Genomic DNA, 14,407 nt, shown 5'->3' with positions numbered 1-14,407 from the left:
TCATCATTGACTCCAAATAACGCTATGTCCTCAGATGTAGAATGCAATTCGTTATTTTTAAAGTCCAAGGAAAAATTGTATTTCCTTAGAAAGTCCAATCCGAGTATGCAAGAATCAGTGATCTCTGCTACATATGCCGTGTGATGGTAAGCGGCACTTCCAAACGTGATGTTAGCATTTACTTTTCCATCGATGTTGATCTTCTCACCGGACACAGTCTGTAGGGTAACGCAGGGTGGCGTCCAGATAAGTTTGCTTCCCAGTTGTTGAGCCAAATCTTTTCGGATGATGGTAACGTTGGCTCCTGTATCTATCGTCATATTGCAGGGAACTCCATTAATATGTCCTATTATGAAAAGTCCATTACTGCCGCCTCTCACTGAGGAAATATGAAGCGCTTTAAACTGGGGCTTTTCATGATCTGGCAACCTCCGCCCCGCGAGATGGCCACTAATTAGTTTCCCTGCTGTTTGTTAGGAGCGGTCTTAGCATCCGTGCCCTGGGGTGTTCTGCAGTTTCGTCGGATGTGTCCTTCAGCACCGCAGTTCCAGCACTTTACGGTCGGTTTCTTGTCACCAATATTCTGTCTCAAGGCGTTCAGTTGTCTAGTTAAATCGTCTAGACGAGCAGTGACTTGATCCCCTGGCTCCTGGACTTGAGCAGCTCTGACTGGATGGCGGTCTCGACGGGTGGCTTGCTGGGCTGCCTCAAATTTCATGGCATACACTAAAGCGCTTTTCAGATCTTTAACATCCGCCATTCGCAGTGCTTTCTGTATTTCAGGGTCCCGGATGCCATCGATGAAATATTGCAGGGACAGGATTTCCCTTGTTTCTGTCGGGCACTCCGAAAAGGCGTGATGTGACAGCCTTTCAACATCCGTGGCGAGCTCCTGAAGCGTTTCGGTGAGCTTCTGTTGACGAGATTTTAATTGGAGCCTGCTGTAGTCTTTTAAACATTTCTCGCCGAAGCGCAGCTCCAAAGCGCCGGATAGAGCTTCGAAATCTAGCCTTTGATTTTCGGGAAGCGTCTGCAGGATATCCGCTGCGTCTGCTCTCAGAGAAGCGGCGAGATGACAGGCCTTAGCTTGGGAATCCCATCCATTTGCATCCGCAACGATAGAAAATTGTGTCCTATACACCTGCCAGGAGGTCTTCCCATCATATGTAGATAGTTTCAGAACGGAACGAGCAGGCATCGATAAAAATTTAAAACCTTCAGAATTGTTTCCTACCGTCGCTATGCACTTCTTTAGGCTGTCAACTTCTTTGGCGACGGCAGCAGAAACCCTATCATCAATTTGTTGTTCGACGGCAGAAACTCTCTCTTCTATATGTTCTTTTACAGAAGAAATTCTTTCTTCTACTTGTTCTTTTACCGAAGAAACTCTTTCTTCTATTTGTCCAACTTTAGTTTCAACAGCGTCTATTCTGCCTTCCATAGCCTCAAATTTATTTTCTATTACGCAGGTAATTTCTCTTTTCATTTCGTCCTGACCTGCTTTCATCTCGTCTTTAAGGGATTTCATCTCTTCCTTAACGCATTCCTGGCCCAATTTCATTTCTTCCTTAACGGATATTTGACCAGCATCCATTTTCTCTTGTACAGCTTTTATATCTTCCTTAACGGAGTTGACGGCTCCTTCCATCTTTTCTTGGAAAGCAGCAAATGCAGTCATCATTTGCTTAAATTGTTCTTCCATCGCTCTTGTTATTGGCATTCAAATCCCACTTCTGACACCAAAAATTGTTGCGTGCGTCCGGGTTCGTTATGAAATGAATGCACAAGTCCGATGAAAAATGAACAAAAATTTATTATTATCACAACAAAAATGCTTAAATTTCCTCAAATTATCATGCAGTATTACAATATCTCACAGTAGTTATCTTTTAACTACTCAAATGTCCAATAGAACGTAATTCAAAACAGCTAAAGAACGCTAATCCGCGAATTCGCTACAATCAACAACAGTAGTTTTCTAAACAACAACAAACTAAACAACTGCTACAAACTGAGATGTTTTCCTCCTTTTAAAAGATTTTAAAATCACGCGCTAGAATTTTCCAGCACTTTCTCGAAATCAAAAAGAGATATTTATTTATTTAATGCACGCGCTCTTGTATTTTCAATTTTCCGGCTTAGCTTTCTTTTAATATTCGTCACGCGCTGCACTGCGCGAGAAATAAAACCATTTAATTTATAACTGAACTAACATTAGCTTTTTAAATACCAAATTCGTAACAATATGTATTATCCAACTTTGTTATCCGTCTACATGAGCTCTGTTTTTTATTTTATTTTATTTTATTATTATTATTATATGTTGATAAATTGTGCTTTTTTTGCTTTAAAAGTCATTGAGTGAATGCTGTTCTTATGTTCCGGTTAAGGTTTTTATGTTTTTAATTAATCTGCTTGCAATAGTTGGAGAATAATCAACAATTTAAAAGTGGTGCATTTAAACCTAACGAAGCCACCATTTGTTTATATTGAAGGTCTTAATAGAATAGTAAATTAAGTCAGTTTTTGCACCTTCAGTGTCATTTTGCTGAGTGGGACCAAAAGCAAACTTTGAGTTTTGTGCACCAACATATCTGCTCTCTCACGCCTGGCCGGATTGCTTTCTTTTGCGCAGAAACTCTAATTTTAATTCTAAAAAAATTTTTTTTAACGGTGTTTGGTGTTATATGTTTTTCCATATTTTACAATTTTTAATGACGTTTTGAGTTGTTACGTATTTTTGCCTTGCCGCGAAGTGAGAAGTGAATTAATTGAATGAGGAATATATCTCTAATGAAATTCGAGGAAATTAGTTTAAAGAAAACGTGTGTGTGCTTTGAGAGAGGCGGCAAATGTTGTTGTGTTGCGATTTATCTTGTTTGCCTCACAATGACATCAGAACAAGCCCACTAAGTTCATCGTGGCAAGGAGAGCAAGATTGCGCCTGTCTTTGGCCAAGCCAGTTTTTAAAAAGAGCACCCGGAGGGGACTGGTCCGAGGGTCTCCCACCCCTTTTCTTCTACTACTAACCTCTTGAGAGGACTTTCGGCTCGCATATTTAGAGGTGCCCCCTGCCGCACAGCTACTATACATTTGCAAACATCCATACCTTCTCCAGGATTCGAACCCGGGCCCTTCGGTATCGCAGCAGGCTTCCCTAATCACTATGGCTCTAAACCTCCAGGGGGCAAGGGAAGCGGATTCTGTATACTTTCTGGAGGAGCTTTAACGTATGAGTGGAAAAGAAAGCTCGCTTCTGAAAACTCTGTCTTTCAGCCGGAGCTCATAGCAATCAGAGCAGCTCTTCTCCACCTGAAGAATAATCCCACAGTGCCCAATATCATCTACACAGACTCAGCCTCAAGCCTCGCTGCGGTAGCTGGAATTCGTTCTTGCAGTCCTATCGTCAGCAGCATTAGAGACATTCTAACACACATGCCTGCTTCACAAAGACCCTCACTCATCTGGGTGCCCGCTCATACGAGAATAGAAGGAAATGAGAGAGCAGATGTTGTTGCAAAGCAAGCAGCGGATTCATCCACTTTGCGAGAAGTCCCGACCCTTAGGCCAGTCTCGGACCTAAAGAGTCGGACATTCCATCAGCTCCTAAGAATATGGCAAGAACGTTGGGATCAAGCCTCCACAGGGAGACGTGTTTACAATCTCATTCCCAAGGTCAAGACAACAATCCAAACTAATAGCAATTACATGACGTATTTCCTCACTGGTCATGGGCCCTTTCCTTCATACCTCTGCCGCTTTGGCTTGAGAGAGAATGGTAACGGTGAATATGGGGAGGAGGGTCATCCAGATCATTTTGTGTTCTCCTGCCACTTAACAGCCTCAAGCAACCAGGAGCCAGATTCTGGCCAAATTGGTTCCAGAATCTACAAAGTAACAGAGTTGTCCAGCGGAAACTGAAAACAATAATTGACTACTGTACTAGCAATGACTCTTCTGACGCTGGAAGATAGTAGTCATAAAAGTCTATATAAGCTAGTTCAATATGTCAGCAACAGAGTATGTGATATGTATGTACAATATGTAATTTTGTATTTATGCTGTGCCAGGTTCCCCTACATAAAGTTCGTACACTGTATCTGAATGCTGTAATGTATCTGTACATGTTTATATCTTTTATTTATGGTACTTAATTTATACTAAGGATCACACGTACCTCAATGAAATGCTTCTTGTAAACTTTAACTATCATGATAACGTATATGTATGGGTGTATATATCAATATGAGTGAGAGTATATATACTTTTATTTGCTTCGGAATATCTATGTATGTAAGTGTGTACTATATATCCGTATATGTGTTTGTATTTATATGTATATACATATATTTTGATTGTACTCTTCTACAAGTGCCTTGTCTGAACATGTATATATTTCTTTGTACATTGTTGTACTCTTCTTCAAGTGCCTTGTATGCACATGTATATCTCTTTTTTGCATTTTATAAATGTCGTCTGCTCAGCCGGGGCTGCCCAGGGCTGCGGACTGGTAGCTAGTGGTTGACTCCCGCCGAGTTGGTAACCAATTCTGCATGGATATATCTATACCTGGGTTGGAAGCCAACTCAGCGGTTTACCTTCCCTAAGCACTATACCTTCTGAACAGTTGAGGTTGCAAATGGACCTTTCTGGGTGGCCAAAAAGTCAAGCTAAATCGCTGCCTAGCTTCGATCTTGATCAGCGCCGGATTAATATTCTAAAGCTACTGTCAAACATCCGTTTTACCACTGAAAGAAAGAAGCATGATTTTTATTTTCTTTCGCAAAAAATTGTAAGTTGTTCGTTTTCAACAACCAAACAGCTATCAGCATCGAATTCCCCGTCATCAATCATCATTTGTTATGGAGAACTAGTTTCCCCTTTACATGATAACCGCACAACGATGGGCGTTGTTTCATATCGTATGGCAAAGCAGAAAGATTGTTCTAAAAAGTTGTTCGTCCGAAATGTTGTGCATATGATACGATCTTTAGAGGTCCTAAGCACTCAAAAGATCTTAGTGTCCTCCCTTATGTTAACACCAATTTTTTCTTCGCTCTTTCTCTCTCGGTTTTGGTCTAATTCCACTACGCATTCCGTGGTGAAACAAATGGCAAACGTTTTGGCGTTCCTTTCCTGAATACCTAAGGACCCTTTTGTTTTGTCTCTTCTCTTTGATGCCCTAAGCGTGTACTTGTTTTGCTTAATGGTTAATCTAGCCTTGCTGATCAGATTGCAGTTTCTACTTATAAAAACTTATAGCAGGACTTTTTTCAAATATACGCCCTAGTCGGAAAAAGGTTTTTCATGCTTTTAAACAAACATGTGCATTCTATTGGGCACCTGGGCTTGGTCCTATCGCACTCTAACGATTACTCAATTTTCAAACAATTAGCTTTTTTTATGATTAAAACAATGAAAATTCAATATTACTATACGAAATCAAATACTATAAATTTACTACATTGGAAGCGTTCCTAACTTTCAGAACAGTCCAGTTTAGTAGCTATGGAGGTAGAGGGGCATTTCAAGGAAAATTAGGGACTTTTGGTTGGAGCGAGTGCTCTTGGCTAAATGCTCTGCGCACGAGGTGAAACAGCAGTCGTCCTCTTAGAATGGTCAAAAACATCACCGAGGGCATGAATGCCAAGATTTAAGCTGGGGTCATCTTTCTTGATATCGCGAAGTCATTTAACCGGGTGCGGCGCCATGGATTCCTTTATAAACTCATCCAGCTTAATCTCACGGACTTTGTCATCCACCTCATAGCCTCCTTCCTCAACGACTGGAGATTCAAGGTACGAGCGGAGAGTATCTTCTTTTTTAGTCTTCGCATTCAAGCCGGTATTCCCTCAGAGAAGTGTGCTTGGGCCCATCCTTTTCAATCTCTACACTTATGATACCCCTCACGATCACAGGATTCAGCTCACTCTTTTTTCGAATGATACTGCCCTCATGACTGAAGTCAACTTCAAATACGTTAGAACTCTATTTCAAAACTACCTTATTAATCTTGAAGACTGGTATACCAAATGGCGCATTGCTGTCAACACACGAAAATCTGCCGCAATTTTCTTCCGAAGAGGAAATTCCAATAGAAATCTTGATGCCTTCCACCTCTTTCACAAGCCAACAAAATGGACTACCAACACTACCTGTCTTGGAGTAAATCTCAACAGAACTTCAGAGAACGAGCACTTACCCTGGTACATGCTTTTTAGGTTGAACGTCCGAACTCCGGGGACCATCCAAACGGGTCCCCCCCACTCGGCTTTATACAAAGCATGAGATCGGACTGAAAGCTTAGACAATCTTTGCCCCGGGCACCACTCCGGAAGCATCGAATAATTCAGAGGGTATTCCGTACCTTGTCAGTCCCCGTCGAAAGGACCAAATGGAACCAAACCCCCAAAGATGGCCACAAAATTTATCTATGTTGCAACCCCATAGACAAGAGGGAAACAAGAGAGTACCAGTACGGTCCCTGGCAAGCCTGAACCATGCACCGAATGAAAGGAGGTTCTATATCCCTCCCGTGGTTGAAACTGCCTAAGTACAGATCCTAACCAGTACTTCCCAGGAATTCTCCTGAATCACCCCCCTCCTCCCCGGAGGAAGGAAGTAAATTTCGACAGCAAGCTCACCTTCAAAAATCATTTCAAGAAGGTTTATGATAATTTTAATTACACTATTTGCAATATTTTCCCTCTTCTTGTTCGCCTCAGCAAGCTCTCCATAAAAAACAAGGCTATATTCTCACGATATAACTCACCTTTCATTTGTTTCATTACTTCTTTAATTTTTATTATATTTAAATTTATTATGCTCTTATTTATTACAGACTGAGCTTATTTTTGTAATATTTCCATTTACATCTTTGCATTTCATTTACTTTAGTAATTTTTATTTAATCAAGTAATTAAATATTCTTTTATTAGCCCAGAGGGGCTATTAATTTCGAAACGCCATTTTGTGTCGATTCACTTTTCAAACTGTTGACACCAAATATTATTATCGCCATGTATTATATTTAAGGAAAGTACATAATGAAGAATCTGCATGAATGCATGAATGTTTCTCGCATTATGAAGAAACACCGATACCTAGAGCATCCAGTTTTGAATAACGTAGTCCTCTAACCGAACATGGACACTTGGAAGCCCAGATTTTGAATTTCAAATTTGTTTTATTATATATTGAAAATTGTGTAAAATTTTAACGAATTTTTCACTCAACGATTTCAAAGAGAGCAGTGGCAACACTGTACGAAAAAAAAAAAAAAAAAAAAAAAAAAACTTTTATATCTAGCGCGCAAGACTGTGTATTGGAAATCCTAAAGATATACTGTTTTTAAATATTTTGAGATATTGCTGTTGAATTGAATTTTTTGTGTTTTAAGTGTGAAGAGTGAAGAAAGTGATATTTAATAAATAAAGGTAACACACAAAACGTTGAAAAAAATGCTCTTTTGGGCGTAATATGAAATCTGAAAGCTTTCAGACTTTTTTTATTATTGTTTTATTTATCTATTTTTGTTTATACCTCTTCAGGGCCTATCCTAAGGTTCCAGCACTTTTAAATTTAGAAATTAAACTTTCCCGTTTAAATATTGTTTTTAAGTATATCAGCCATTAAATGCTATGAATATTATTTCTAACTACTGTCTGAGAAGATTTTTTTTCGAACTATGATCTTTTTACCTATTAATTCTATTTAAAGAAATATCCTAAAATATATTTCACAACAATTTACTACATTACGTATTGAATAGTTTTTATCTTTTATAACTGCCGTCAGATGGCAGCACATCCTTCAAGAATTCTATTGTCGATGTTTTTCGCGCGTTTCACAAACACAAATTGTGTATAGCCTCAGGCTAAGCTTGTAGCAGATGAACGTTTACAGCAGTAGGACGGATTTTCAGAACCTACAGCGTCTGTTGGTATTTTTACTGTAATAATATGGAAACGAATCGTCATTTAGCAATTTTTTGGTTCATATTATCCATTTCTGTTTGGCTTTGTAGTGTAACATGGGCGTTATCTGGGGGCTTCTATGCAGATAATGGACGCGAGCAAAGTATTTTATATGAACCCTTAAAAGAGGAAACTAAACAAGAACTCGAGGAAGAAATACTTCACTTGTTGGGCCTCGAACATAGGCCGAAACCCCGAAATCATGATATTTACAGCTCTGCCCCCAAATACCTATTGGATGTTTATAAAACTCTGCAGAAAGATAATGCTGTTTTGCACGAGAATTTGGCTGCTGCTACTAGAAATCGAAGCCATGGGGCCTTGAAAGATTCAGATTTCATCGTAAGTTTTGTAAACAAAGGTAAGTGTGCATGTGGATATTTTACATTTAATATGCAATCATACTGTAATTTTCTTAGCTGTATCTCATTAATATATAATGAGGCTTAATTTATAAAATTAAAATTTAAGCACACAATAATTTAAGTTAACTAAATTAAAGAAAATATAAAAATACATGATAAATAAATAAGCAATAAAAATAATAAAAAAGTGATAAGAATTTAATAATAAATTTGATAAGCTGAGATGCAGCATTCAAAATTAATGTTAAATTTTCTTGATAAATTAATTTTATTTAATTTTAATGTTATCATTCGGACAATGCTATAAAATTGCCGAAGTTCCGCCTGTTTGTATACGAAAATATAGAAAATGCATCGTTTATTTGGATAAAAAGTGCGGTTAATGTTATCAAAATGTTATAGAATGAATTTTTCAAACCGAAGTAAATTCTCCAAATAAGATTAAAATAGATTTAAAAATTTGCTAAGTGTCTGAAAAATGTCAGCAGTTAAAAGATTAAGTTGACTAATTGTTTGGTTTTGATTTTGAAATCAGGTAAAGAAGCAAGTTTTCATTTAGCTTGGCGTAGATAAGTTTGCTGGTTTCGAGAACGATCAAACACGGATCTTTCTTTATATAGAAGAAGATGACAGACGATATCTGCCAGGCGTTTTCTGAAACAAATTCAAGCACGTCATAATAAACTTTCTGAAGAACGTAAAGATAAAATCGGTGAATTCCCTATAAACGCTTATGTAAAGAACGTCTTGTGAGTATGAAGATTAGATTAAATAATTTGCAGAAATATTAGATACAGTTAAAAATGAGCTAACGCTTGCAGATATTTCACAAGTAACGACTGTGAAAAGTGCTTATATGTTGAAATTGTTACCACCAAATATTAGAGCTCTGTGTTATATTTAAAGAAATTAATGAAGAATCTGCATGCATGTATGTATGCTTATCGCATTGTGATAAAGCAACGGTACCTAGAGCCATCAAATTTTGAATAACGTACAGGGGGCATTTGGAAGCCCAAATTTGGAATTTGTTTTATTATCTATTTCATATTTTGTAAAGCATTTATGAGTTTTCCATTAAAAAACTCAAAGATTTCAAAGCGCTCAGTGGCAACACTGTACGGGAAAAAAAATTGTCTCTAGCGCGCGAGACTGTGTATCGGAAATTCTAAAGATATGCTCATTTTAAAATTATTCTGCGATACTGCTGTTGAATTTCATTTTATGGTTTAAGTGTAAAGAACATGATGTTTAATATATAAATTTAATACACAAAACGTTAAAAAAGTTCTTGTTCTTTTAAGCGTAATGAAAATCTAAGAGGTTTCAGTTTTTTTTCCCCCCTAATTTTATTGACCGCAAATCGAGAGAGGAAAATTGTGCGAATAATTTAATTTTTGAAGAACATAGTAGCAGTAAGAACATAACAAATGAAAAACAGTCACATACAAATTACAGGTCAACTATCACAATATTATTTCTTTAAAAGAAATCTACATTCCATAGTAATTCTTTAGAATACATGGTAATATTAACATTAGAATATCTATCCTTATTTCTATTTCTTGTTAACTTAAGTCTCACTCGTCATTGTTACTCCTTTGGCTTCGAATCATCCTATAAATAATTAGAGAAAGTGAACCGCAGTGACTCGGCAAAACCTTGGACTGAATATCATTTCGTGTATGCTTCGCCGTGATAGATTGGGTCTCGAATTACCTTAACATAAAGTTCAACCGATGGAAGAGAAATGTTTGGCGTGATCTTCGCTGGTAGTTTGTGAGGGTTTATCTTAGTCAGAACCTGGCGCTAAAAAGCTGCAGGAGGGAATACACGAGGAAATACGGTAATTATAATTATAATGACAAAAAAATTAGATATATATTGTATAATTTTAATGAAAATTATCAAATAGAATTTGAAAAAATTGTGCTTATAACGAAAATTTTACGAACTGTATTTTTTATTCAGATCTTTCGTGAAAAACATCACAGTTCATTTAAACTCCGATAGAAATAACGGGCACAAAAAAACGAGTTTAATTTAAGCTCTGTGTGTAATCTAAATTTATATAGATTGGTACGTGCTTAGGAAATAACTTTTATTTCCTACCTCCATGCATTTTACGCCGGTTTCATAACACTTCTTTAGAATTTCCACGCAATCGGCTTGTCACGTGACCAAAAAAGTGACGTTTTTACGTAGCAAGCCGATCAGCCAATAGTGATTCAGCGTTTTCTCAGCAGGGGGTACAGCGAGTACGTTTTAAAGGAACATGCTTCGCGCACTGGGACCAAAGTTAACTTTCAATTTTGTGCACAGAAAATTTCGTCTTCACGCCCGCTTTCCGAATGTTTGTTTTTGGGTAGAAACTCTAATTTTAATTGTAAAAATTGTTTAAAAAAAAAATTTTTTTTTGATATTTTACAATTTTTAATGACGATATTTGAGTTTTTATGTGTTTTTGCTTTGCCACCGATTTAGAAATAAACTGTTTGAATGAGAAATTTATCTAATGAAATTCGTGGAAATAAGTTTAAATGAAATGGAGGAAAAAAATGTGTATAATTTAATAGGCCAGAGAAGGAAATCACGTAGGGTCCATAACACATATTTTTGAATGAATTAATTTAAGTATTAAGCACATTTATACTAAATTAAAAATATATATATATCAACACATCAAGCACGACAATAAAATGTATAACGTGCAATTAAAATGTATAACTGAAACGTCTTCGTGGGTTCCATAAAATTGCTTTAAGCTGCTGCATGAGTCCCGCAGAGGACCATTTTGAGACCAAGATGCATTTCTTTTTAAATCTTAGTAAAAGATAACTTACCTGAAACACTCGCCGAACTCTTATATGTCACTTCATTCCTTAAAGAAAAAATCTGATGTGTACACCACATGACTTCCTTGTACGGAATATTAAATTATACGCATTTTTTCTTGCATTTTATTTAAACTTATTAGATTGAATTAAACCTACTTCGCCGCCAGCGCATAAACCACAACAGAATAAATGCATTCTTTAAAATTCACTTTGTTTACCATAGCGACACTCTGGCGCTAGGTTTACTTAACAGTATTATATTTCATTCATATTATAACTCAGAATGCACAAAATGTATATCATTTAAAGAATTATCTAATCGTTGCCACATGTTCTATTCAAATACTATAATAAAGCTAGAACTATGTATAAAAGAAATTAAGCAAACAAAACAAAACAGAAACAGTTTTTCACAGACGATTGAGTATTTCTCATTTAATTAATTCAGCTCTCACTTCGCGAGAAGGCAAAAATACATAAAAACTCAAAATATCTATATTAAAAATTACGAAGTAAATCTCAAACGCTTATTTCCTCGAAAAAATTCCAGAAAGAATTAAGCATGATTTAATTGTCAATAATAAATGAATGCGTTATCTTTGTTGTTGCGAAGCTAAGTTTCTCTAGATTGGCAACGAATCCACTAGTCTCCTGTTTCAAATGTAAACATCAATGGCCGCCATAAAATACAGGCTTAGCGGCAATTAAACAACTTTAAAATTGCTGATAATTCTAAAAATATTGCACACAGATTTATTAAAGGCATAAAATCCTTAACCGGAAGATAAAAACAACATAATTCAATCATTTTTAAAGAAAAAAATGTACAATTTACAAACATATAAGAGTAAAGAAACTGAGATCACTGAGCCGGGTAATAGAGTGGATATATATATAAATATATTTATATACGTTTGGTGCGGCCGATTGCAACCAAAATACGAGGTGCACATCTACATGTTATAGCAGTCCTATATACAAAATTTCAACGTTCTGAGGCTACTCGTTTTCGAGTTATGCGAGATACGTACGTACGTTCGTACAGACGCCACGAAAAATTCTCTTCAGAATTCATTTTAAAGCAGTTTTATAATTTTTTTGAAGGAAAAGAGTATTTTATTCTGTCCTTACGTACAGATATCACGCAAAAACATCGTTCAATTGCATTCGATGGCGGTCAAAATGGCTATTTTCGTTGAAATATGCTGCCTGAAATTTTTCGCGATTACAATACTTCGTTTTTACTTCGTACAAGGAAGTAAAAATCACCGCTGCATCTTTGTCCGCTTCTTGTTCTTCTTCTTCAACACATTTCTCTTTCTGTTCGTCGGGTTTCTGAATTTCTTTTTCTGCAACATCTTTCTCAAAGCGGCGGCATATCTTTTCTGTAGAATTCAAGAAAGCAATAATACTCTTATGAACATGTAATATGTGGCGGAATGGATAATATTCATTTTAAGAGGTGCTAGAAAATGGTAAAAGTAACAATTTCCGTAACACAGTTCGTGGTGGAATAAAAAAATAGGAATGCAAAAAGACAATAAGTACGAAGGACATAGGGGGAAAAAAGAAATCCTTTAGAGAGCCTATATTTACAAGGAAATACAGTAAAACCCTGCCGAAAACTGAGGTTACACTGTAAAGTTTACAACAGTTATTTTTAAGCTTCTTTCCTATTTGTCTTAATTTAGTTTCCAAATTCTTTACCAGGATGAGTTTTTAGAATTGCGTTTAATGAAAATGAGAAGTAGTTCCCCTGGCCTTCAAGAAAGAGAATCAAGAATTTCTGGTGTGTTGGTGTATTTACTTATGGCAAAGCACACTAGGGCTATCTGCCTAAGGGAAACTGGCTCGTATACACGTTACACATGGGGAAAACCACGAAAACGCCCATGCAGCCAGCCCGCTCGCGGGATTCGAACCTCGGACCGAACTACCAGTGTTCAGCGACTTTACCGCTCGACCGCTGGTGGGCCAAGAGTTTCTGAATAGCGCGCGTTTGCCTTTTGGCCACGTCTCTCTAAAGCTGTTACTACGCTCGACCATATTATGTGCCCTTGATAGCTTCAATAGGGCTATCAAGGGCACATAATACGGCTATCAATATTAAGGTTTGAAGCTTCAATAAGCTTCAAACCTTAATATTAAGGGCCAACTAGTTGGAAATTGTGTTAGCTTCTGCTAAATCTCTTTAGTTAGTCATTATTTAAGTTCTTATTTCTTATATTTTTCAGTTTAAGCCCAATAGAGGCTTTGTTGTACGTCCTGAGAAAGGGACTGTCTTCCCACCTTTAGTTTGAGCAATAAAAGGTAATCAACCCTTCTTGAGTTTACGTTTCTGTTTCTGGACTTAAGCGATTATTCGTTTAGTAATACACTAGGTTCCTCTACATTTAGTGATAAAAAAAGGAGGAACACTACAGTGGCATCCGAACTAAAAAAGGTGATGGATGATGATTCTTCACCACCAGGATTTGGCAACTGGGTCCCCTAATCCCCAGTCGTCCTTTAAAGGGAGGGTATATCAGGTATTTCTCCCGCCTTCGTGGTGTAGTGGTCAGCAGGCTCGGCGCGTATTCGAGAGGTCCGTGTTTCTAGTTCCAGCAGGGGCATTGCTCATTTTTCATGACTCCTTCAAAAAAAAAAAAAAAAAAAAACCTAATGACTCTACTACATCACGGTTAATATATTGCACCTACCGCACAGTCGCTTTCTGCAAATTTAATTTTCTATGGGGAAAAAAAAAAAAAAAAAAACATGTGTTATATATAATTTAGACGAAGAAAGCATGTATGATATCCGTCCGGTGTTGCCATTGCTCGCTTTGAAATCGTTGAGTTTGTTAATCAAAAATTCGTTGAAGTTTTACAAAATATGAAATCGCTAATAAAACAAATTTCAAATTCAAATTTGGGCTTATTCTCTACATGCCCATATTCTATGCAAGATTACGTTACTCAAATTTCGATGGCTCTAAGTACCGCTGTTTTCTCACAATGCGAGAAACATGCATACATTCATGCAGATTCTTCATTATTTAATTTCTTCAAATATAATACAGGGCGATAATATTTGGTCGCAACAGTTTGATAAGTGATACGGCCTTTTAAGGATTTCAACGCAAAATGCCAAAACGAAAGCAATAGTCCTTCAGGGACAAAGCCTCTTTGGACTAACTAACAAGCCTAAAAATTGTTGTAATTAAAAAAGGAGCAATGTTAATTGAAAG

General features: G+C 36.9%; 1 protein-coding gene across 1 annotated transcript in view; it reads left to right on the top strand.

Annotated features, from left to right (window-relative positions):
• Positions 1 to 7,881: 7,881 nt before the first annotated feature.
• LOC118204475 (protein 60A-like) overlaps positions 7,882 to 14,407 on the top strand; it is a 72,421-nt gene continuing 65,895 nt past the window's right edge. The window contains exon 1 of the mRNA XM_085824678.1: positions 7,882 to 8,337. Coding sequence (XP_085680804.1) covers positions 7,962 to 8,337 — 376 coding nt within the window. The 5' untranslated portion in view covers positions 7,882 to 7,961. The remainder of the gene's footprint in view (positions 8,338 to 14,407) is intronic.

This window comes from Stegodyphus dumicola, chromosome 10, assembly GCF_044657685.1.
Source record: "Stegodyphus dumicola isolate Sdum_Otavi_A_Nest chromosome 10, ASM4465768v1".
NCBI classification, from domain to species: Eukaryota; Metazoa; Arthropoda; class Arachnida; order Araneae; family Eresidae; genus Stegodyphus; species Stegodyphus dumicola.
This window is presented reverse-complemented; position numbering and strand designations above follow the sequence as displayed.